The 24,568-nt window shown below is 37.5% G+C and overlaps 1 protein-coding gene across 11 annotated transcripts in view; it reads right to left on the bottom strand.

Moving 5' to 3' along the window:
* LOC148214914 (uncharacterized) overlaps nt 1-24,568 on the bottom strand; it is a 158,963-nt gene that overhangs the window by 14,454 nt on the left and 119,941 nt on the right. For 8 of the 11 annotated variants that reach the window (XR_015796968.1, XR_015796965.1, XR_015796960.1 and 5 more), the window contains 3 exons: nt 9,795-9,862; nt 8,765-8,939; nt 1,658-8,036 (listed from right to left, as the gene is read on the bottom strand). The exons of 1 other annotated variant lie outside the window; for it this stretch is intronic. Coding sequence is in view for 1 of the 10 variants with exons in the window: in XM_088145354.1 (XP_088001480.1) it covers nt 9,795-9,862 (68 nt within the window). In the remaining 9 variants the exon portion in view is untranslated. Of the gene's footprint in view, nt 1-1,657; nt 8,037-8,764; nt 8,940-9,794; nt 9,863-24,568 lie in introns of those variants that run through there. 2 more of the 11 variants (XR_015796967.1, XM_088145354.1) reach the window with 1 other exon arrangement.

Genomic DNA, 24,568 nt, shown 5'->3' on the forward strand with positions numbered 1-24,568 from the left:
CATGCACATGGTAGTAATATGATTTGTTTGGTTTCTAGTTTAGTGTCATATGTTTATTAGGGCTTGTTCAACGAACTATTGTGAAAACAAACCATGGTTTAGCATGATGGGTAAACTCAGCCAGTGAATATGTAGCCACCTTAGTGCCATTTAGGCCTCCAATTTTCCCTGGGTGTTCTCTCTAGGATCTAATATAACTACAAAAACATATATTTTGGGTTCATTATCTTAAAATAATCCTTAATTCCCTTGAAGCCATCAGTTTAAGACACAGACCCAAGACACTGGGTTTATTGCAAATTCCAGCAGTCTTGTGGGCAAGGCCAGTAATGAAAGATGCTGGAAGTAGTTCAAGTACATCTTGATTGTTCATAAGTTCCCCATTCCTGTTTCAGGAGAAACATTCAGATGCTCATCTTACCATGGCTCATGAATATGCCAATGTTACATTCTAGAACTAAGATCTGCCCATGTTTGGTTGATTAATTCTTAATGAGCCTAAGATCTAGTTTAGATTTTAAGACTGGTAAGTAATCTCTATGGAGACAAAAGGCAATGCTATGTTTCATAGTTTGTTTTATCAACATTTATTTATTTGTTTAAAACATTTATATAGCTGCCCATCTTGTACCAAACTGGGTGGCTCAGTTATGGTGCCAGGTTTTTTGTTTTAATATCTTTGGTTTTAATATTTTTATTGTTCATAGATGTGGTTTTATCTCTTGGTTTTATCTCCAACACTATTGGGTCCAAGGATGGCTTCTTGAGAAGGGGACACATCACTGCTTCCTTCAAGGCAGGTGGTGCCACCCTCTCCCATAAAGCCCTCAATTTCTACTTCAGCAGGTTAAATGAAGCCTGGTGAAACAGTGATCTGTTTTGATCTGGACAGTAATAGAACCACATGTCTCATTATCTGAAATTCTTCACTTCATATGGGGTTTTTGGCAGAAGGTACCGTAGCAGCTATCAGAATGTTGAAGGAATCAGTCTTCATTCTGTTTAGCAAGTAATTACCTGCCTTCACAATGAGAGCCCAATTTATATCTTCCAGTTCTGATGGAATTACTTATGTACCCTTACACAAGCACATCAATCGACCTAGAGCAGTGTTGTCCAAACTTGGCCACTTTGAGTGGACTTCAACTCCCAGAACTCCCCAGCCAGCATGGCTGGCTGGGGAGTTCTGGGAGTTGAAGTCCACTCAAAGTGGCCAAGTTTGGACAACACTAACCTAGAGGTTGAGGTCTCTTATGTCAGTCTCAGGACAAACCTTGTGAAATGGAATAAATGTGTATGTTTAATAAATTATTTAATATGTATATAAATATTTATGTAATGAATGAATGAATATACTTCCTGTTATCCTATTTTGCATATCACCTCCTTCCTTCTACTTTAGCTCTGGTCCTCCTATTGCTTAACTAATGATAGGCTTTGAGTCTGATTCCATGTTCCTAAAGAATTTTGTTTCCACAAGAAGATCCTAAGGTAATCTGCAGTAGATGAGTAAAGGTTGCTGATACTATGCAACAAAGTAAGCTTAGGGAAAGAGCACCAAGTAGGAATGTTTATAGAGAAATACACTAAAAAAAGTTTTGGGACTGAGAAAATCTTGGGTTGAGTGCATGTACACTGAGTGGGTATTTGTGAAAATAGTTTTAATTACCTTTAGATTTAAAACACTTTTTAAAATATTACAACAGTGGGAGGACTTATGGAAAAACTCAATCAAATTTACCCCAAGCTACAATTTAATAGAAAGTTGGGACAAAATGTTTTACAAATGGTACATAACTCTGTCCAAAATTTGCAAAAATAGATAAATCATATAATAATAAATGTTGGAAATGTTGTGATGCAGAAGGAACATTATATCATATGTGGTGGTCATGTAAAAAAATTTAAAAGTACTGAAAAGAAATACACAGCGTTATTAAAAAAAAATTAAAACAAACTTTGAATTTAAACCACAGTTTTATTCTATTAGGAATCTTTCCAGAACAAATAAATAAAAATAATCATAATTTATTAAGATACATACTGATGGCTGTGAGGACAAATTTGGCCCAATGTTGGAAATAAATAAAAGAGATACTTTGCCAACAATATCAGACTGGGAAACCAAACTTAGGGAACATGTAGCAATGGCAAAAGTAGCAGTATATATTGAAAACAGAAATTTGATTAAATTTAAGCAAGAATGGCTTCCCTTTATATTACATGAACCACAACAAGGAAAACTTAAATACTTTGATGCTTAGAGTATGGTTTTTAAGGGGGAAATATCTGATGTAAAGATAGTAAAGATAATAACCAGAAGCAATTTTAATATACTCTCTCCGCATTTAGCGGCTACCTTGATTAGTGACCATTCACAAATACGATGGTAATAAAAAATTCATTTTCTGACCAATGCATGCATTTACAACCAAATTTCTGCACCTGACAACAACACACACTAGAGTGAGAGTAACACTGGTGTTGCTGCATGGGAGAACTTTATCTGCATGAGATGGCAGCAACCAGCGATCTTCACAGGGTCTGTCTGTCTCTCCCTCCCTCTCTCTCCGTCTCAGTCATGTGTTCACTTAGCCACCATTTCACTTAATGACCTGGTCATTGGAACAGAACTTGATCACTAAACAAAGAGTGGTTGTATTTATAGATAATTTAATGTAATCATCAGCTGAGTACAATGGGAGGGAATTTAGAGCTTACTATTGTTTTTACTGATTGTTTTTAGTTTTTAGCATTTGGTTTCTGTTTCTCTTTTTTCTGTTCATAAGATCATGTGGATTTATTTTAGATAATAAATAGTGGTGACATCGATATATTACTGATTAGAATTTTGTAGTTACAATTATTTCTCAAGATGAAACAATGATTGTTTTAAAAAAATAATTAATTATTTGATAAATGAAATAATTTCTGTTTAATTACTGACATTTTATTTTCCAGCCACTATGCCTTTTCTTATTTTTTATTTTCTGTAATAATTTATTCTTTAAATGTTTTAAAATAAATAAATAAAATGCTAGCAGGTAAAAAAATAGATTTTAAACTTTTTGTTTGGGTTGTATTTCTATGTTTTAATTATATTTCCATGGAGGCCAAAAAAATCAAGATGGCAGCCACAACCATGTGACCAAAGCTATTTAATGTGTGCTGTGACTTTGCAAGGCCGCCATCTTGACCTTTTGGCCTCTTCCCTGCAGAGACGCCTATATATTTCTACTACTAGTCTCCAATTGGTTGTATTGGCTGAAAGACTTAAAAAACATGCATCTGCTGCAGCCATGACTATAATTAAAATAATCACAAGCTGGATTTGTGCTAGTTCTCTTATCATGTTACCTCCTGGAAAATGCTAACTGCATTTTAGATAGTTGCGGGTATATATATATATATATATTCATAGATCACACACTTCAATAAACACTGCATAAATCAAAATCCAGTTGAATATCTGTAGATTTATTTTGTGTCATTTTGTAGCATATGAAGTATAATCCAAGTATAATCCAAAAATCTATTGATAAAAGAGGGAACTGATGGGTAATTTTTTAGAATAATATATGATAACCTTTATTTGACTTGACAAAGAAATTCCTTGAGTATTAATCAAACTGAGACTCATGATATCAGAAAAAGTTGGTTTATTTGGGATTTAGAGTTCGGAATAATAATACAGGTAGTCCTCGCTTAATGACCATTCATTCAGTGACTGTTCAAAGTTACAATAGAGCTGAATGAATGGTACTTATACCCAGTCCTTGAAGTTACAGGTGTTGCAGCACCCCCATGGTCATGTAATCAAAAGTCGGGCACTTGGCAGCCCGGCCGCATTTACGACTGCAGGGTGTGCTTCAACTCCCCCACCTGCCTATCTCCCCCTCATCTCTGCTCTTTTGGCCACCCTGCGCTCCACTGCCCCTGCTGCCCTGCGCTCTGCCACCCCTGCCGCCCCCAGTGGACCTTTGCCGTCTTCTTCCTCCCGCTGCTGACGAAGTGCGCCTGACCTGGCCCTTCGTGAGGCTGTTGCTGGCTGTGTGAGGCCTTCCTGAGTCTACATGCAGCCTTCTCGAAGCTACACGCATCTTTCCTGAGGCCTTGTGAGGCTTTGAAGGGGAGTGCAGGGTGGCCAAAGGGGCAGAAATGAGGGGGAGTTGAGGCGGTGGTGAATGTGACAGGGCAGGAGAAGCATGAGGTTGTCACCTAACAGCAGCACGATCCAGGCCTAACAACCACAACTGGGAGTACTGCAATGGCCATTGTTAAGCAGTGTGGTCACGTGATGTTTTGCCTAACCACTGCATCGATTAGTGATGGAAATTCCAGTCCCAATTAGGGTCGTTAAGTGAGGACTACCTGTATAAAGTTTACAATAACATTAGTTTTACCCTAAAGTTCAACTAAACTTCACTTACACTGTTATTTCTCAAGTAAGCTAGTAAGAGAAATGCACTGTAGAACTTACAATTATTCTACCACTAGATAAGCCAAGTCATTCTATTAAAAATTAAAAATGTATTTAAAGATGGCAGTCCATTGACAGGATGGTATACCTACCACTGGGGAATAATTAGGCACTTCATTCAATTAACAACCCCTCAAACCATGTTTTGGAGGTGGCATAGTTTTGTTGTTATGTTTTTTGCTTTGTTCAGTGGAAATAGAAAAAACAGTTAAAATGAAAGGAAAACGAATTCCCTTCTCTCATCATGACCACAATGAACTTATATGGCTTGAGAAATGAAGTTGCTCAGCCACACAGGCTTTTTGCTACCACCACTATAAGATATTCTAAAAACTTTTCATGATATGTTTTTGATAAGCAAACTTTTAAAATAATTTGCAATTCATTGTTTACATGGCATTCACTGTTTTTAGAAGAAGTTATAGATAAAGGTACTCCTGATTCTACATGGCCAGTAGTGGCTACATGAATCAAGTAAAAAAAAAAGCAGATTTTTTTTAAAGGGGGTGCAAATTACTTTTGAGGAACCTATTATTAATAATATTAAGACAACAGCTAGGGAGATATTTGGATCATGGGATTACAAATGAAGTAAAGGACAGTTAAAGAAGAAAAAAGAGGCAACGGAGAAATGGAGTAAATGTTTCTTTCTTGTCTGCAAAACATGTAAAACAGATTCCTATCTCTAAAATTAAATATGCTCTTTGTAGGGCTACCTTTGAAGACAACTCAGGTGCAAAGTAACAACCAGATTTGCCAGTACAGTAGATAAAACTCATATTGTATTATAGCACTGATCTTGCAATCAACACACTAGTTGTAAGGAGACTTCCAGGCCAAATTCAAAGTGCTGGTCATCACCTGTAAAGTCTTCTATGCCAGGTTACATTAGGAACTGCTGGATTCGAAACAATTCTGCCCATTCTGTAAGATGATCTAGAGAGGGTCTGCTTAAGGTCCCTTCTGCATGAAAGGTGGGAAGACTAGGAGATGGGCTTTCTCACTGATTGCCCCAGTGCTGTGGAACACACTGCCCCAAGACGTATGGATGGTTTCTTGGCTCCAGGCATTTTAAAAACAAAGAAGTCACTTCTTTTTAAATGGGTATTTGACACATAATCCAGTAGTGACCAGACATTTACTGCAGGTTATGTTTTGCTGCAGTTTTTATATTGGAATTGGTTGGATTGATTTTTCTGGGAAGTTGAGTGGTGGTACATTGGGATTATGCTTAATATTGATATTTTAGATGAAATATCACCCAGGCATTTGGGTGGGTGCATAGAAATGTCTAAAATAACAAACACATAAACAATCAAGCAAGAAGCAAGCTGACATTTTCAGGAGGAGAGTTTGTAGAAATAAGAAAGCAGTTGGTAAATGTAGTTCTTAATGAAAAAAATTGAAAACAGCAACAAAAAATAATGCCCAAATGCTATCCATTTGAATGGAATTTAGTTGTTATTTTCTTACAAAATATGCAACATAACTGTGATTAGTTTTTTCCATCAGATTATGTGGAAAAGGCTTATATACCACCAATATTTTAATATTCAGGAGAGATCCAGGAAATAACAGGCTATTTTGCTTACTCTCTGTTCTAGGTAAATTGATGGAAAGCATTATTAAAGAGAAAATTACCAAAATATTTCAAGTTATTCAGCAGATCATTAGAAATGAAGTTGAAACTAAAACTGACCATGTCATGATGACTTTCTACAAATCTGTCATATGCATTCTAGAAATATTGTGTGCAATATTCAATAAAAAAATAAAATTTCCTTTGAGTTGAGCTTCAGTCTTGGTGGCCTCTCCTGTACCACAAGATCTTTTTTCTGGATTTTTAATCTTCTTGTCTGATGAAGAGTTTTTGGAATCTTGAGTACTTGTAACTATTTTGTAAACTTTTGGTTAAGAAACATAATGCCTGAATATGGATTTTGTAATATTTTAATGTGTCTATGTTTCCAGAAGTGTTCACTGTGAACAATAAATGTTATACACTATGTTAACTAGCTGTGCTTTTACTTTATATGGCTAACCTGCATGTTGAGTTATACAATATGGGAATGAAAACTGTAATCTTGTGAGTCTATATTCAGTATCATATTTATTCTACTTTAATAATGGTAGTAGATTGAAATAATGACTTAGAATAAACAAAATGTATTGCAATGAATGGAAAAAAGTTAAACCTGATTAAGGCAAAGCTAACTTTAATTACATTAAGCCTTAATTTACATCTCATTTCCCAGGCAGAGTATTCACAGAGTATTCACAAAGTACCCACTAATTGGAGCTTCCCCATGTTAATCATACATACAGATAATAAGGCCACAAATTAGGATAAGAAATCACAAGCTGAAGAAAATGAGAACCTCAGCACAATAGCACTATGAAAGCAACACAGAAGTCTGCTTGATCGTAAGGTAATTAGAACCAGACTTGAAGCTTATTTACATTACCAAAAAAGTTGAACAGAGAATAATTACTCTGCAACTTAGAGTATGTGGCCTCAGTGAAGTGATTAAAAAAATATGTGTTCTGTAGCCTTCTGTAGATTCTCATTGTGGTTGCTGTGATTAGGTTCTGTGTTTGTGTGGTAATTTAGCTCGACGGCTTACAATTTGATAAGAGCTCTGTTTTATTGCAATAAGTATATGAAAAGGTGGGGACTTCACCAAGCACCTCTAACTGCAATAGCAGTAACAATGTTCATTTTTTTGGTTTTTCTTCTCACTGTTTCCCCAGGTGTTTTGCTTGATGTCTTAACTTTTCTAGAATACATTCAGCTTTTTAGCCTTTCTCTCCTATGAGATTCTTTCTGGCTCCTTCATAGCGAGCTAGGAATACAGTCTATTTAGCCTATATCTTGATTCCAAGAAGTCTTGGATCTTCAGGATGCTTATTCCTTCATAATAGTTCTGGATGATTTCCCTAGTTATGATTCTTCCCTTATACTCTGAAGGATGCTGGTTGGTTCTGTTAGGCTTTACCAATGGACACTTTCACATTTGTATTGTACAAGAGCCCCACATTTCCTTTGATTTCAAGTAGACACTATATCAGTGTTTTTCAAACTTGGCAACTGTAAGATGTGTGGACTTCAACTCCCAGAATTCTCCAGCCAGCATGGAAGTCCACACATCTTAAAGTTCCAAAGTTTGAAAAACACTGATCCATATTATACCAATTTTGAAGCCTTCTATTTAGCCCAGATGTGGCACTGAAAATTATTAGATGCATTTTCATATTTTATGAAGCTACAATAAGAACAATAATAAATGCTTAAGATTTCAGACTTGTAATAATTCAAATTAAAAAGAGACTTTTTGTCTAATAACAAAAATCTTACATGGCTTGAAATAGAGGGGAAGGGAAGATGGTGTTGAGGAGCTGACAGGATAATCCACTTGATCTGTGCCTCGTTTTATTCTATTTATTTTATTCCTATTTTATTTTATTTTACTGCACTAGCCAATTTCAACTATCTTTACTGCTCCCTGAAGATAATTAAATTATGTCATAACATCCCGAATATCTTGGAATTTAAAACCTGCAAGAAAAGAAGACAAAATGGGGAAAAGAAGAAAAATCATAACAGAACAAGCACAGACTTTATCTAAACCATCAAAGCAGCCTAACATCAGCCAGGCAAGAAATCTGTGAATACAACTAACAACAAAACAAATCTTATCCACTCTGTTTATGACATCCTGAATTGGGATTTGGAAACTGAACTACAAAAGCAACAATTTAGAGAGCTTCAAGAGGAATTAAGCAATCAGAAGGAATCCCTGTCCTTATTAGTTTCTCCCTCTGAAATAGCTGTTGTTCTTCCAACAAATTTATCCCCAGTGCCAGAGGAGCAAGTTATACAGCCTTTAAAGGAATTTACAACAGACCTGATGGCCAGACAGTGTTTACTGACTGCACAAACAGTATTTTCTATCTTTGAATATTCAACATTTATAAACAAAAGTGTGGAGATTCTAAAAACAGCTTTTGAAAATGCTGTGCTAAGTGATGCAGACAAGTTAGCAACTCTCACAGAAGCTCAAAACGCTGGCACTAGGAACCAACAGCTTATGGCTAGTTAGGGAAAACAAACTAGTGGGGGAAAACAAACTAAGATAAGTAAGAAGGATAATCAAATACAGGGAGAGCTTGGGGAGTGCATCCCATAAAAGTGACAAATCTAAATAAGCACAATTGATTACTTCAAACAATTCAAGTAGCCTTATGGATTACACTTAATGGAATTAAGAGTTGCCTCTGGCTTACCGGAAAAGCTATTCATCTATCATTCAGTCCTCTTTTTCAATGCCAACACCACAAGACTGATTGAAATGCTGTTAAAGAGCTTCTGAGTGTAGCAGAATAAAAAAAGATTTGCCGTTTGACCATTCCACAATTCCCCATGAGTTGCTTAAAATGGATAGTTTCGAAGACATCTTCTCTGTGTATTTCAGAATGAAAAAAGGAGGTAACTCAATATACTACTCTGAGCTGAGTCTGTCTTGCCTTATGTCAAGGACAGGGAGCCATATGATTAAAAACTATGCCAGCCCAGAATTACCAGCATCCTTGACAAGTTGACAGTAATGACCCTGAGATAACACAAGAAAAGATCAAGCACTAGAGTTAATTACCTCTTTTGAAGCCTTACCAAACTGTGAACAAGAAGTAATACCAAAAAGATTTGATGAATACACACTGCTGATAACTGGTGCAGCAGCCAAACATTGATAGTTCACCTGTCCCTAAATATCTGAAACTTTGAAAATTCTAGAGATCTGATACACTTCAATTCATCAGATGATTTAAGATTTGGAAAGAAGATGTACGAATGTTATGATACTATGAACATATATCAGCCAAGGTCCACAGTCCTTGAATTTATCAACTAATACAAGGGCAGATAATCTTTGATTCCAGTTTGTTGTATAGTTTTTCATCCCTCATAGTTGCTATATTAGTTCCCACAATAGGAAAAAGAAGGAATGGATAACTTATATTAGTATAGAGCTATCAAATGCTTTGGGAATAAGTGGAACATCTGAGTGAAGAAATTTTTCCATTAACGTCAATATAAGAGATGAGTGACAGCAAAGTTCATTTTCTTTGCATAGTTGCAAACCTTCTGGTTTCTGCAGTGAGTGAAGAAACAGGGTTAGAATATGTGTGTGCATTAGAACAACTCCTGTGGCAACAAGGAATTATTGTGCAGTTGGATATAACTTTCTTAAAACTTTCAGTTAGAACACTATCAGGTATAAATAATAGGGAAAATGGGATAATAAAAAATACTCACTTGAATTGAGCTTGACTCCTGGTGATCACATAGACATGTTCAGTGGCCACATGGACATGTCCACATAACTGTATTAACAATAATACCAATAATGTTATTGTCTTCTTCAGGATTTTTAAAAAACTTCCCAGTAAAACCTATAGCTCTGAAATTTTCTGTGGTTCCCCATCCAAATACAACCAAATCCAGTCTTGTGAGATCAGCCAAGGTTGGTGTTGTTACCCTCTTTGGAGGTGAAGAGGAAAGAGAGGGATAGAGATGCATGTGTGAATGAAGAAATGAAACACATCTGGCTGGTTGCTTGAATCTTAATGATTCATACTGATGACCACTTAGTTTATCATGCAATCAAATCTGTGTAGATGTTCTTTTGCTAAATTCATTTTATGGCCTGCAGGTGGCATTATTTCAATGTTTTAAGCTTTGTAATATGTTGATGATTTTGATAATAGTTTGATAATGGCATTATGTTGCATTGAAGCCAAAGCAATCAGGAAGCTAGGAGACAGCATTTTCAAGCAAATTATAAATCCGGATAAACAGCCTAAACAGGCTACAATTTTCTCAGGTATGAAAGCCTGTTCTCCAGTTGTGTGTCCTAATTTCTCTACTTACACAATTTTATTATGGCGACATTGCTTGTAATATCAAAATTGCAAGGAAATAACAAACAGGTGCACAAGGGAAAAAAGAGAGAGAGAGAGAGAGAGAGCACATTTGAATAACTTTATTTCCCCAAGGTGAGAAGGAAAGTGTGGAAAAAGGCATCATCCTTTCTAGAAAGAATCTCTGGCTATTTCTTTACATTGTAAAACATCATTGGTTTAGCAAAAACACATGACTAGACAGAAGATACATTTGGGCTCAACATACAAGGCAAGATTCAGTCCCGCCTCCTCCCTTTGAATTGAGACTAATCCATCTTAAAGTGGCTTTGAGAAGATTGTTCAATAATCCAAAACCTCAGTTCCCCTTCTCACGCAGTCGATATAAGATGGAAATTCACCTTCTGCACTGGCATGTGAGTGCTATACCATCCAAATCATGCAGAGTGCCTTCTCTGAACAGTATCTACTTACGCACACTCTACTTGCCCACTCCAAAGGGGTATCCACAGAGAAGGAATCAAAAACCAAGATGGTGGTCACAACTATGTGATTGAAACCCTGCCCTTTGGGCAGAGGGCAAGGCTTCAACAGCATGGTTGTGGCCATTACCTTGACTTTTTTGACCCCATGTGGACATCATTGCACTGCCATAACAAAATTAAAAATGAAGTGCATGAGCTGAGACATAAACTTTCCAGCTTTAAAATTCAAAAAGGTGGCCAAATATATTATGATGTATAAGTAGTTCTTATGTGGGTTTCAGAATTATTATGAATTGTATTTATATCTCACTTTCCGCAAGGAGTTCTACATGGCTTATATGGAGGCCTCTACCAATTTTATTCCCACAGCTCTGTGAGGTAGGTTGAGCTGAGGGAGAGTGATTGGCCTAAATTTACTCAGTGAGATCCATGCTCGGGTGAGGAATTGAGCCTGCTTTCCCCTGATCCAAGTTTAGCACCTTTACCACTGCCTGTAGGGATCTATGGAGATGACCTTGGAAAAACTATCCAGAAGCCATTAAAACAACAACAGGTGCAGAAGAAGCATGTGTTAAGCTAGGGTGGGTGGGTGAGGAAAGTTTTAGAAAGAGTCTTAGACTGGCTGCTCCCTGTCTCCCTGTGGTATGAGACGGGGGGAGGGGGGGAAGGGAAAATGCAGGCAGACTTGCAAGATTCTGTTTCTATAACCTTTCTCAATAAATTATGGTTCTAATCTTCCGATGGAGTCTGTTTCTTGACCTCGTCTACTTGGCAGAGCTGACCCTGCCTTCTTCTACTTCGCTCAGATGAAAATATTCTGAATGGAATCAGCATGTGAGTCAGGCAACAAGTTTTTGAGTTGAGGAGAATGTAACTGCTTAAGATCTCTTCTTTCAGCTTAAATATTGCTTCCCAGCACTGTCAGCCTGAAGACTGCATCAACAGTATTTTAAATTATTTCAATTTATATATAGCTGTATATTTATTTGAGCTCCCATTTCTTAGATATAACTTCTTCCTTTTTTTAATTTCCAGAGTTTCCCCATGCCTGTGATGATTAGATATGCTTCTTTGGAAACATGAAAATTCGGAGCCCATTCAACCATTTTCACAGGCTTCCTGATTTTGCATTAGAATTGTTGAATACAAAATACTGCTGAAAACACTTGAAGCCATTGATGCAATTCTTTCTCCATTAAAAAAGGTGGATTAGCCACAAGTAAGCTTAGCAGTTTTTTTCCTCCCTAGAATATTATTTAGGGCTTTAATATTTTAGAATATGGCAGGAAAAGCTGTTGCTTCCTCTTGTCAGAGGACAGCAAAGTGCAAACCAAGGCTGTGTCCTTTCTTCCCCTAGATTACATTATTTGTCCTGCTTTGGGCATAAGCTACAGAATATTTACAAAAGACCTCCAGTTTCCTGAGCTATGAATAAATACTGTGCAATTTATTTTCACTCAATTATCAAATTGAACTGCGGGCCAAACTTTGGAGTTGGAGCTCCCTGCTTTTATGCCATCTTATCAAGGTCAGACAGCCTTCTAAACGCAAATCTGCTTGTTGACCCATTAGAGGAAATGGCTAACCAGTGTCTGTCTGCTTTTATTTTCTGACTAATTAATAAATAAAAAGCTGCTTTTTTTATTCTATCAAAAAAAGAAGGCCTATCTTGACTATGATGACCTATTTCTAATGCAATTTCTCTCAGTTCATGCTGCAGTAAAAAGAGCTATTAATAACAGCATGTCCAAGGTTGAGGCAATCAGTACTGTGTAGCTGTACCATTGTCCTGTCATCTGGGGTCTCAAGCACACATATTTTGCTTTGGATGAAGACACTATCCTGAAATTACAAATAGCCAAAAAATGGTGCTCAGACAGCATAGAAAGAAAATGAGTAAAATGATGCATCACAGATAGCTCTTTTTTTTTTCTTCATTCTGATAGGTTAACAGTCGTATATGGGAGTGGGTTTCAGAGGAAATCATCAAGATATATAGTGGGATGCTAGACGTATTCCAACATAAAATCCTCTAGTCCAGGCAGCAGCACAAAGTTGCTGGTGCATCACAACAGGAGAATCAGATCACATTAGTACATGTTGGGATTGTCATCTTCCTAGAGAAACAAAGCACACAGTGAACTATAGAGGGCCTATTTGCTCAATAATAAAGTTTCAGTGCTTGCCAATGGTTGCTAATGAATCAAAAACACATGCTGGTCTGCTTCTTGCAGAAACTTGGTTGTCAGAAATGAGAAGGTAAAACAGGCTATAGCATGTGGATCACTATCTAAATGGCTGTTGATCGAGCTCTATTTGCACATACATGAGGAATAGAAATTAGGAAATTAAAAATTCTACATAGAAATAGGATCACTGAAATGTATGGCCAGCTTGAAATATCTGCTTTCTTTCAGGAAAGCCAGTTATAATGTAGCTGTGTGTAGTCCCCAAACACTTACCACATAACTTCTTGCAGGTCTTACTATTTTTAACTGACCTTATTAGTTATTCTCCCCGGCTGGCTTAGAACCAATAGTCCTAGATAGAAGAAAGTCAGGAAAGAGATGGTTTCCACTATAACTTTTTATTCCCTCCTCTTTTAAAAATATTTATTTTGGCTGATGTATATTTGGGAAAGCACACTTGCTAGGAAAAATGTTCATTCTCAAAAACTTCATGTGCAGTCCTACTGTCTTTGTGACACCTACCAGTGGTTGTTAGTCTGAAAGACAACTCTGATCCTGGAGGGAGAATTTCAGCATTGATTCTGTCTGTCTGGATGTTTCTCAGATTGGGCTCCAAACCTCAAAGCAGATCACAAAGGGTAATGGTGGGACCTGAGCAGGAAATGCTCTACCCCTTTGCTCCAGGGAGGCTATATGGTCTCAGAATCATTGCTTTAAAACAAGTCTGAATCTTCTCTCCTTTCCTCTGTCCGTGCTAACAGATTGATTGGTTATGTACCATCAAGTCAATGTCAACTCTTAGTGACCACACAGATAGACTTTCTCCAAGACAATCTGTCCCTTACCTGATTCTTCAGATCCTTCAACTATGTACCCACCACTGCTATAATTGAATCCATCCATCTTGCTGCTGGTTGTCCTCTTCTTTTCTTTCCTTCCACTTTTCCAAGCATAGGGAAGATGGTCTTTGCATAATATGTCCAAAGTATGACAATCTGAGCCTGGTCATTTGTGTCTCCAGTGAGAACTCTGGGTTGATTTGTTTGATGATCCATTAGTTTGTTTTCTTGGCTATCCATGGCATTCTTAGGAGTTTTCTCCAACACCAACATTCAAAAGCATCAATACTCTTTCTATCCTGCTTCAAAGTCCACCTTTCTTTTCCACAGAGGAAAACCATTGCCTCCATGATTGTGATCTTTGTAGGTATAGACACATCCCAGAATCTAAATGTCTTTTCCAAGGCATTTGTCACTACTCTACCAAGTAGCTGGGATGCATTTCTTCACTTCTGTTTCTTCTATTGATAGACAAACCTAGAAGACAGAAATTATTTATCACTTCAATATCTTACTTGTCATGCATCAGCAGTAATGTCTCTTGTTTCTTGGCCTTTTCTAAACCCAGCTTGAATATCTGGCATTTCCTTTTCCATGTAGGGCTCTAGTCTGCATTGGATGAGCCTAAGCATAATTTTGGTCATCATGTGAAATTAAGGATATTGTGCAATAATTTAAACACTTTGTTAAATCTTCTTTCTTGGTACTGGTATATAGGCCAATCTGTGGCTATTGGGGCATTTGCCAGATTTGCTGGCATAATTTAGTTAGAACCATTTCTCATGCTTCTGTTGCTTCCCATATTTCTTAGATATTGCATCAGTTTCTGTAGCCATCCAAATTGGTAGTGACCAGAGTGCTGCTCTAACATCATACTCTAGTACTAGAGGTTCTTGTAAGTAGGGAATATCTTCTAAGGTATCTTGGTTGTTGACATTTCTACTGTATAGAACTTCAGTATGCTCCTTTTATCTTTGGTCTTTTTTAAATCGGCTACTATCTATCCATTGGCATACTTTAGCATACAATTCGAGGTTGGAACTTCCTTCTGATTTCAGAGATCTTTTGGAAGACTTCCCTTATTTTTCCATGTCTGTTGCCATCTTTGATGTCCTTACAGATGGTTTTTATAATACTGCTTCTTGTCTCTTCTAACAATTCTCTGAAATTCTTTGTAAAGTTCCTTCCTGAGATCTTTGTTTTTCTTGGATTTGGCTTCTCTTCTCTTCTTAGTAATTTTTATCATTTGTTTTGATATCCAGTTTCCTTTCTTCTGTTTCTTGACTTTGGCAGTCCCTTTCCACATTCATCTTTAATAACTTCTTTGAGTTCATTGCTCTGGTTCATGAAGTTGTAAACTTCATTGATTCCTGATGTTCTCATTGAAAATGGTGGGTATATGGTCAAGATCATATCGTGGAAAGTGGTTGTCTTTTTTCTTTTGCTTTAGCTTAACTTGGAACTTACACATGACCAGCTTGTGATCTGTTCTACAGTCAGCCCTGGTCACATCTTTGCTTTTATAAATGAGCTCTTCTACCTCCTTCTACCAATAATATAGTCAATTTGATTTCTGTGTACTACATCTGATGATGTCTGTTTATGTAAGTGTGGTTTTGGCTGTTGGAACACTGTATTAGCAATGGAGAAATCAATGGATTGGCAGAAATTGATAAGTCATTCTCCTGCTTCATATTGGTTTCCTAGGCCATACAGTCCAACTACATTTTCCTCCTTAATATTTCCAACTTTGTATTCCAGTTTCCAACCACAAGCAGCACATGGCAATTTCAAAATGAACTTGATCATAAAACTCAACAACCTTCTCTTCTACATCAATGATTGGAGCGTACACTTGGATAATTGCCATATCAAATGTTTGTCCACAAAGTTTAACTTATATTATTCATCATTGACTGCATTGTAGCCAAGTACTGTTCTAGCTATACCCCTCCTGACTATAAAGCAACATCATTCCGTCTTTATTTTTCTTGAGTAATAAACAGTGTGATTTTTTCACTGAAAGTTTCCAATTCCAGTCCATCTCAATTTGCTGATGCCTAAGATGTCAGTGTATAGTTGATTCATTTGATCTTTCACTATTTTGAGTTTACCCATGTTCATGCTTCTTATATTCCATGTTTCCACTGTAATTCTGTCTTTGCAGTTTCTGATTTTCTTTTCCTGCACAGTAACATCAGCAACTAGACATCCTGAAGACTTTAATCTAACCACATCATAAACACCATTAGTACACTGAGAGATCCTCAGCTCTTCTTCAATAACACGTTGAGCGCCATCTTACGTGAGGAGTCTGTCATCCAGCACTATATCATCAATCATTTTATACTGTCTATCCATGTGATTTTTTGGGCAAAATACAGCAGTGGTTTACCAGTGCTTTCTCCTGAACAGTATGAAATTATCCCTTTGCTGTTGTCACTAAAGTGATTATCTGCTTCCACCATCTTCCTGTATTGATCCTGCCCATTATGGGTGTCTGCTTGCTTTAGATGGGCTATTGGATGACCATCTTGCCTTGAGTATTACTGCTAGCAGTATATACTCTTAATATACACTCCCAGCATTCTTCGCTCATCCCTCTCAGGAACACCCATTCCTCCATGATGAGGCAGCATAGCAAGACTTGTGGTGGCCCAAGCTCACTACCGTGGATTAATAAAGATCTGCATTTACTTTGAAACATATTTTGCCATTGTTTGATTAAGTTTAGCAATGACTATTGTTGTCTTTGATAGAGTGTGATAAGCAGAGACTGAGACATCCTGGGAATGAAGTCAGTGGCTCTTGGTGTGTACTGTATATGAGTGGTTGACGTCCTTAAGCCAAAAGTTTTCAGAATTCACACTGCAGTATTTACTTGATTTAATTCTTTAGTTTTCTACAGGAGGTTGATCATTTGATTTCATTTCTTTTTCTTTTCGTTAACAGCAGATGAATCTGTTAATCAAGGTTTATAGCTGTACTTTTATTAAAGAATAGAAACAAAACTAGAGTCCTAAGTTACAATTCCTTTATGCTTCATGGTGCCTGAGCTAGGTCGTATGTGCTCTGAAGCTTACAGTTGTTGCATGTTGGTATTCGCCCACAGGAAACAACGTATAGACATCCCTATGGGAAATGAAGACTCCCAATCAACTTTTGATGGACACATTACTGTTTGCAGGATAACACCTGGGACATACTGAGTTCTCTTTCCTTTCAGCTATAAAGTTATCTGACTCGGATTGCATCCAGAAATTTATGGAGGAAAGTTCTATATGACCCTTTTCTATTGCTTTTGTGATCTTGATAATATATCTCCTGTGCCCTTTCTCAATAGAACTGATGGAACTAAACCATTAGTCCATTTAAAAGTAATAACAACAATAATAAACTGCTTTGTGCTTGCTACAATGGAATTGATTCATTACCACTTAACATTTTATGGCTCCTCAGCAGCTATAAAATGTTTTTCATAGAATTGACATTTGAACAGAGATTCACACTTTGTTTTCTAGCTTTCAGTCAAGACACCTATCTTGAAACCATGTCTGGAATAGTATAGGTTATTACATTTTTGTAAGTTTAGAACTATTATAAATCAAATGTCTATAAATGTTCATGTATTGCTTATTTAGTTTATTACAGTCATAGAGCAACTATAACTAAAATAATATATCCAGACACATATAAAATTATATTAACATAAAACAGTATTTGGACTTACCCACTTGAAACAATCTTTTATCTTCCTTCATAGCCAGAATATAGAACCTAGCTACACTACCTGAGATCTCCACTTCCTGATCAGCTAATAGAAGGTTGAGATAGTCAACCTCAGTCCTGCCTAAATATTGTGCTGTAATAGGGAATCTATCATCTATCATCTATCATCTATCATCTATCATCTATCCATCTATCCATCTATCCATCTATCCATCTATCTATCTATCTATCTATCTATCTATCTATCTATCTATCTATCTATCTATCTATCTCTCTCTCTCTCTCTCTCTCTCTCATCTATCTAATCTATCTCATCTTTTGAATATCTCTGTTAAAGAGGTAGCACAGCAGTACGTGATTCACAGTTTCAATTTCACCCTTACCACATGGTGCAAAACCTGCTCTATAAGGCATTACAACAGGCTAATATAAAAGGTCTTTTGGTATTTTTCAATGTGATATTAAACAAATAATGGCAGGTACAACACATTTTTCTTGCCTCACTAAGGTTAATAAGGTGGAACCTGGCTGAAATTATTTTGGAGGTCAGTATCTGTGATGGAAGACTTGAATGAGGAGGTCCAAGGTCATTGGGAGTCGGAGAGGAATCTCAAGCATCTCCTCAGCCTGCAGCCTGAGCGTGTGAAAACTAAGAGGATGAGACTGGCACCACCCTAAGGAAGTCAGACTGTTTAGTTGCGGTTGTCGGGGGTTAGAGTTAGTCTGGCAAGATTCTGTCTAGTAGGTGCAAGCTAATAAAGTAACTGAACTGTTCCTGAATTGTTCTGCTAAGTTCCTTGGGCTGAACCTGACAGTATCTTTGGCATGTTGCTTAAATAATGGTTTGGCCTTTTCCAAAGCCCATTGAGATCAGTGCATTAGTTAAAAGTCCACAATACCTTAGGGTGAAGCTTATTTCCAACAAGAAGATTGAAATTACCTAGAAGAGTCAGAATAGCTAAACTGCTTGGGTTAAAAATTAATTTAATTTATGCCAATAGCTAACACATGTTATAGATGAGGGTATGTGCCCATCCCACCAGATCGGATAGGGTGGGCACAGTCTAGGTCCCCTCCTTTAAACATTGTAATCTGGCAGAGTCTAGAAGGTGGGCCTTCTCCATAAGGGTACCTATCCTATAGAACAACTTCCCCCAGAGATCTGGATGGTCCCTACCCTGTTAGTCTTCTGGAAGGCCATGAAGGACCTGGCTCTTCCCCCAGCCACTGGGTTAGCTTGGGAGTTGAGCCCAGTACATGTGTATTTGGCATGAGAGTGCTATGGCACCTTGGTTGTGTGTGGTGGTTTTAAATTTGTGGGGTTCTTGTTTTATTTTTTCTATGTTGCTGTTGTTAGCCACCCAGGGTTGCATTGTATAAGATGAGCGGCCATATGAATCTAATAAACAAACAAACAAACAAAGACCTGAGTTTTACTTAATACCATCCCAAGAAGAAATGAGTTTGAAATACATTATGGAACCAGAAATCTGCCCCTTAGAAATCCTGATTGAACAGCTTCTAATAACACTATAGGCAAACATTTGAAAGTCATAAGAAAGTAGCACTTTTAATCCAAATAGCATATGATTACCTTCTTTCATGCAGAAAAAGGGGCTACACTCCTTTTTACCTTTTAAATATTGAATTTGGGCCCTCCAAGTGCAGATAGCATGGAAAACAGTTCTGAGATATTTAAAGGTTCAATAACACAAGTAATTCTCGAGTTACCACCATTCATACAGCGACCATTCAAAGTAACAATGATGCTGAACAAATGGTTCTTACAACCGTTCCTCAGAGTTCCAGCCGTCATAGTGTCTCTGCAGTCATATGATCGTGATCTGGGTGCTTGGTACCCACTCATGATTATGATGTCACAGTGAGCCGTGGTCATGTGATTGCAATTTCTGTTGTTCCCTGCTGGCTTCCCACAAGCAAAGTCAATGGAGAAGCTAGCAGGAAGTTGGATGTCATGATCACATGAGGTCCTTGCTTAACAACTCGTGTGGCTTTCATATAATGTGGCAACTGGGACTACCAGAATTGCTGCCGCTAAGCAATGTGGTCACATGGCATTGCACTTTACGACTACATTGCTTAGCAATGGAAATTCTGGTCCCAATTGTCATCACAACCAAAGACTACCTGTATCGTTCTTAATGTTTACTTCTACATGCTGAATATATATTAAGGGAAGTTGGATTGGAAGAAGATGAGTGTGGTTTCAAAACTGGAAGAAGAAACTTCAATAACTCATGCTCTGCTGATGACACTACCCTCATAGCTGAAAATGCAAAGGATCTACAAGCTCTAGTAATAAAAATTAAGGAGCAAAGTGAAAAAATGGGACTAAAATTAAATATAAAGAAGACCAAACTAATGGCAACAGGTAGAACAACCAGCCTTAGAACTGGCATTGAAGATATCAAAGTGGTGAATAACTTCTACCTTTTAGAATCAACCATCAACAGTAAAGGAACAAACAATCAAGAAATATGTCACAGATTAGTACTTGGTAGAGCAGCCATAAAAGCCTTGGAAAATATTCAAATGCCATTATGTCTCTATACCTATAAGGTTCAGAATAATGCAGGCCATGGTATTCCCTGTGATACTCTATGGAAGTGAAAATTGGACTTTGAAGAAGCAAGATAGGAGTAGTATTGACGCTTTTGAACTCTAGTGTTGGAGGATATTTCTGAGAATACTTTGGACAACCAAGAAAACAAACCAATGGCTCATCAAACAAATCAGCTCAGAGCTCTCATTTGAGGCACAAATGATCAGACTCAAATTATCTTGCTTCAGACACATTATGTGAAGACCCAGCTCTCTGAAGAAGGCTCTAATGGAAAGGTGGAAGGAAAGACAAGAAGAGGGCAAACCAGCAGCAAGGTGGTCACACTCAGTTACAGGGGTGATGGGTGCCCCGTGGAAGACCTGAAAGACTAAGTTAGGGATAGATTGTTATGGAGAAATTCTATCTAAGGAGTCACTAAGGAGTGACTAAGGAGTCATTAGGACTTAATAAGACATAATCAATCAATCATCTAGGAGTCTCTTTGAAAAGACAATAATTTCTGTTTTTCGATAGTTAACAAACATTACCCAGGCAACAGGAGGTATTTCCAATAGGTAAAGTTGAAATAATGGATACATCATCTGCATATAAAAGTAATGCAATAGGTCTACCAGCCAGATTTGGCTGGATATTACAGTTTTGTGAATTTTCACACCATATCATTGATATCAACGTTAAACAGATAATAGGCTTATTAATAATTTTGCAAAATTTATATCTGTAAGAAAATTGTGTATTTGAACTCTTTATGCATGGAGAACAGAAAATAAAAATAAATCTTTTTTCAGAATTCCAAGGCTCACTGTTTTTAGTTGAATGGTTCCTCTTTGTTTTCCTGATTCAATGACAGGTATAGTTTTCTCCCCTTGCCCCCATCTTGGAGATGTATAGATGACAAACCTCTCTTGCTCCAATTTTTGACTGTTGCTAAAGGAAAAGAAATCCTACCATAAAAAGAAAAGTGAAAAAATCCTACTCTTCCTTTGTATGACCATAGTAACTTACAGATTTTGTGATTAAAGGTGGTTTCTAAAACCTGTTCTCTTAAAAAAAATGTGTATTTGGTTATCTGACTATCCCATGCATAATTTAAACAGAGTCTAAATAAAATGTTCTTATTTAGAGTATGAAATGTTTGACATCCATAGTGGCTGTCGTAGGAATTATTGTCTCATCTTATTTCAAACTGGTTTATGCTGCAGGAGTGGTCTCTGAACGAGGACTACCTGTACAGTCTTACTTATCCTGGTCACTGTTTGCTTAAAGAATATAGGAAAAAACCCTTGCTTTCCAGGCTGCCCTACTATTTGTTTTTATTCAGCTTTCTTGTCATATGTCTCTAAAGGATTTTTGCAGAGTAGATTAGGTATTATTTTTCACATAATAGTTAAATATAATCTATTTCTGCTTTTAAAAAATATAGAACAGTCTAATTCAGAAAGACACTGATCCTGAAAATGATTGGCACACTTCTGCTGCAAATTTTTAGAAGTGCTTGTTGGCATAAATATATGAATTAATTGTTGGACCAGAGCTAGGGATTTCAGTTTAATTAACTATCAAGATTAAAACTAGACCTGGTGGGCTAATATTTTATAAATTAAAGATCATTTTCAGGTATTTTAAAATATAGCAATAGTGACAGGATGTCTGGAGGGGTGGGCAAAAAGGCCAGGATGAAAGCTAGAATTGCACAAAGCTCTGCCCCCCTTTTTACATGAGTTGCAGGCAATGTTGACACACATAAAAAGGGGTAGGGCTTCAATCATGCAGTCACAGTTACTATCTCAACTTTTTGACCTTCCCCATGGAAGCCCCTGAATAATGACAATTAAATGCAACCTTCTCTAGTTTGTAGCCTCTGGAAGGGCTGAACTGCAACTCTCACCATCTTTGGGATGTCAATGCTGGATGGGGATGATTATGAGAATTGCAATAGTTACACAATTAGTTAATGACTAGACAACTAAAGGTTAGTAATTTGTGCTGGAGATAGAACCTGAAAGGAATGTATGTGCAAAACTATAGCTAGATACAAGATATTCCAAGCCAAGATATGAAGAGATGAGAATATTGGGGAATATTTCTCTAAGATTCTTGCAATGGAAATGAACATTTTGATAAGATGGACAACTGTCAGCGTTGATCTGGAATACTGTGGTGACTCAGCAAACAAACTGAAATAATCTAGTATTGCTTAGAAAACACAAGTAGACAGAAAAGAAGTTTGAAGTCCCATCTACCACTCCATCAAGGTTCATCTCGGAGAGCACTCTCTGGGGATTTCCTAATCACTGTTTGTTGCTTGGCCAATGACAAGTAGGATCTTTTAATACATATGGTCTGAATGATTGACAGAGTGAATGTGAGATGCTGACGGTGCTAAAACAAAGCTTTTAAAATCTACCAATAGGCTCTGGGTATTGCGTCCTGTAACACAATGTGGAAAGCACCATGTTGGGGAAAGCCAGTTTATTTATTCTGTCTTTATTCTAATGTTTACACTGGAATTCTACCATTCTGATGTCGTATAATTCTTTTTTTCCTATTTTTTAAAAATATGTATTTCATCTGTTCTGCACTCAGAACTGATTAAACATATAACATTCAGTTTAAAATTCTGTTTCTACATATGATATTTATATGGTACTCATTGAAAAGCAAAACCAACAACCAAAACACCCATACCTTTTTTATAACACTTTTCAGTTCAAATAAAATATAACAAAGAAAATAAAATCTAAAAAGAGGAGGCCAAAAGTAGCAGCAACAATAGTCACTGAAAATCCAATTGTAAAAAAAACAAAAATATTATTCAGGTAGGTATCAGATGAGCCTAGCCAGGAGAACATTCTATAGAAAGGACACTTGTGACAAAACCCTACACAAATAACACAATTTGGGCAATGATGTCATGATGTATGTGTTATCACTTGCCTCCTCCCTTGTTTCCTCCCCAGATGCCTGTGAGATACCACTATCAGGAACCGGAACCATGATGCTAGTTTTGTAAAAGCATTGTGCCAGTGTGATAGGTGGTTAATGCCAGAGCAAAGATTGAAGGGGATCTACATTTTGGAAAATGTTTCTCTTACGCAGAACTCAAAACTGTGCCACAGGTGTAGCCTTACTATGCCATAAGATGAAGCAGACTGTTTCGGTTTGTGGAATGTAGTAGAAAAATAAAAGCCAGAAATGGAGCAGATGTCTGCATGCTTTAATGAGACTTGAAAAGTGCTCTCCTTGGACTGTAACAGTGCAGTATTTGGTGCTTTGCTTCAGACAGTTAATATCTTGGGTTGTCATTGCTGTAGCAACACGGCAGTGTATTAGAGAACTCAGCTGTGAGCTGCATTTGTTCTGCTATTTATACAGAGAGCTGGTTGATGTGACTGTAAAGGATCTTTATCTCCTCTTCCCCCTCTGGCTTTTGTACGTGGTGCACTGGTTGCATGAATCATCCAAGAGTGCTTCACCCTATGGCAAACCACATGATCTGTGTGCTTTGTGAGGACCAGCAAAAAGTCTAGAGTTTTTATCTCCTTTAAACAGAAATGACCTTTTCTTCTCAAGCTTGGCTGATAAGATTTTTGTGAGCATTGTGAAATACGTTGGCAGTCTATTGGCTATGTAGAGAAAGGATTGTGTACGGGTAGTGGTGGGTCTGACTCAGAACAAATTGATCCTTTTTACCAGCTTCTGAATATTTATAATTAGACAAGTTGATGGTTGCGCCACTTGAGATCCGCTTGCAGAGGTCTGGTGTGCACGCAAACCAATTCTGGTGGGAACGAGGGACAAACCTTTCAAGGATGGGGTTGGGCAAACTTTTAGGCCCTTAGAAACACACTTGCTTCTAGGTTAGGGGCTCTGTTCACACAAATGCCCGTATGACCTATTAGGCACAAGGTTACTGAGAGGAAGAAGACCCACCTCTTGTAATCCCAGCAAGTCTTGTCAAAGCTGATCTGTCCCCTGCTGCCCACTTACAATCTAAGCAGCTGGACTGCAGGAAAAGTGGGTGTGTGGGATTCAGAGCAGGACAGGATGGCACACAATGCACACGTTGCCTCCTGTGTATCTATGACACTGTGGGGTTTGTATATTTTGGGAAGTTGGGAGGATTGACTCTTTGCCATGGTCCTTCTCCAAAAGAAACATGAGGCTGTGGGGTAGGCAGTTCCCCACTAGTAGAATTCCTGTTTCATCCCACCACTTGGGTAAGACTGGCTTTGGGGTTTCTTCCCTCCCTCCTACAGCCAAGGCCATCCCTTGCCACTATCCCCACCACCTCCCTCCCATCCTTGAAGGGGTGGCTCCTGCCCTAGGAGCCTGGGTGCTGG

This window comes from Python bivittatus, unplaced genomic scaffold, assembly GCF_059951505.1.
Source record: "Python bivittatus isolate LINGU-HERP-01145 unplaced genomic scaffold, Pbiv_v1 ctg000480_np1212, whole genome shotgun sequence".
In the NCBI taxonomy this organism is placed as follows: domain Eukaryota; kingdom Metazoa; phylum Chordata; class Lepidosauria; order Squamata; family Pythonidae; genus Python; species Python bivittatus.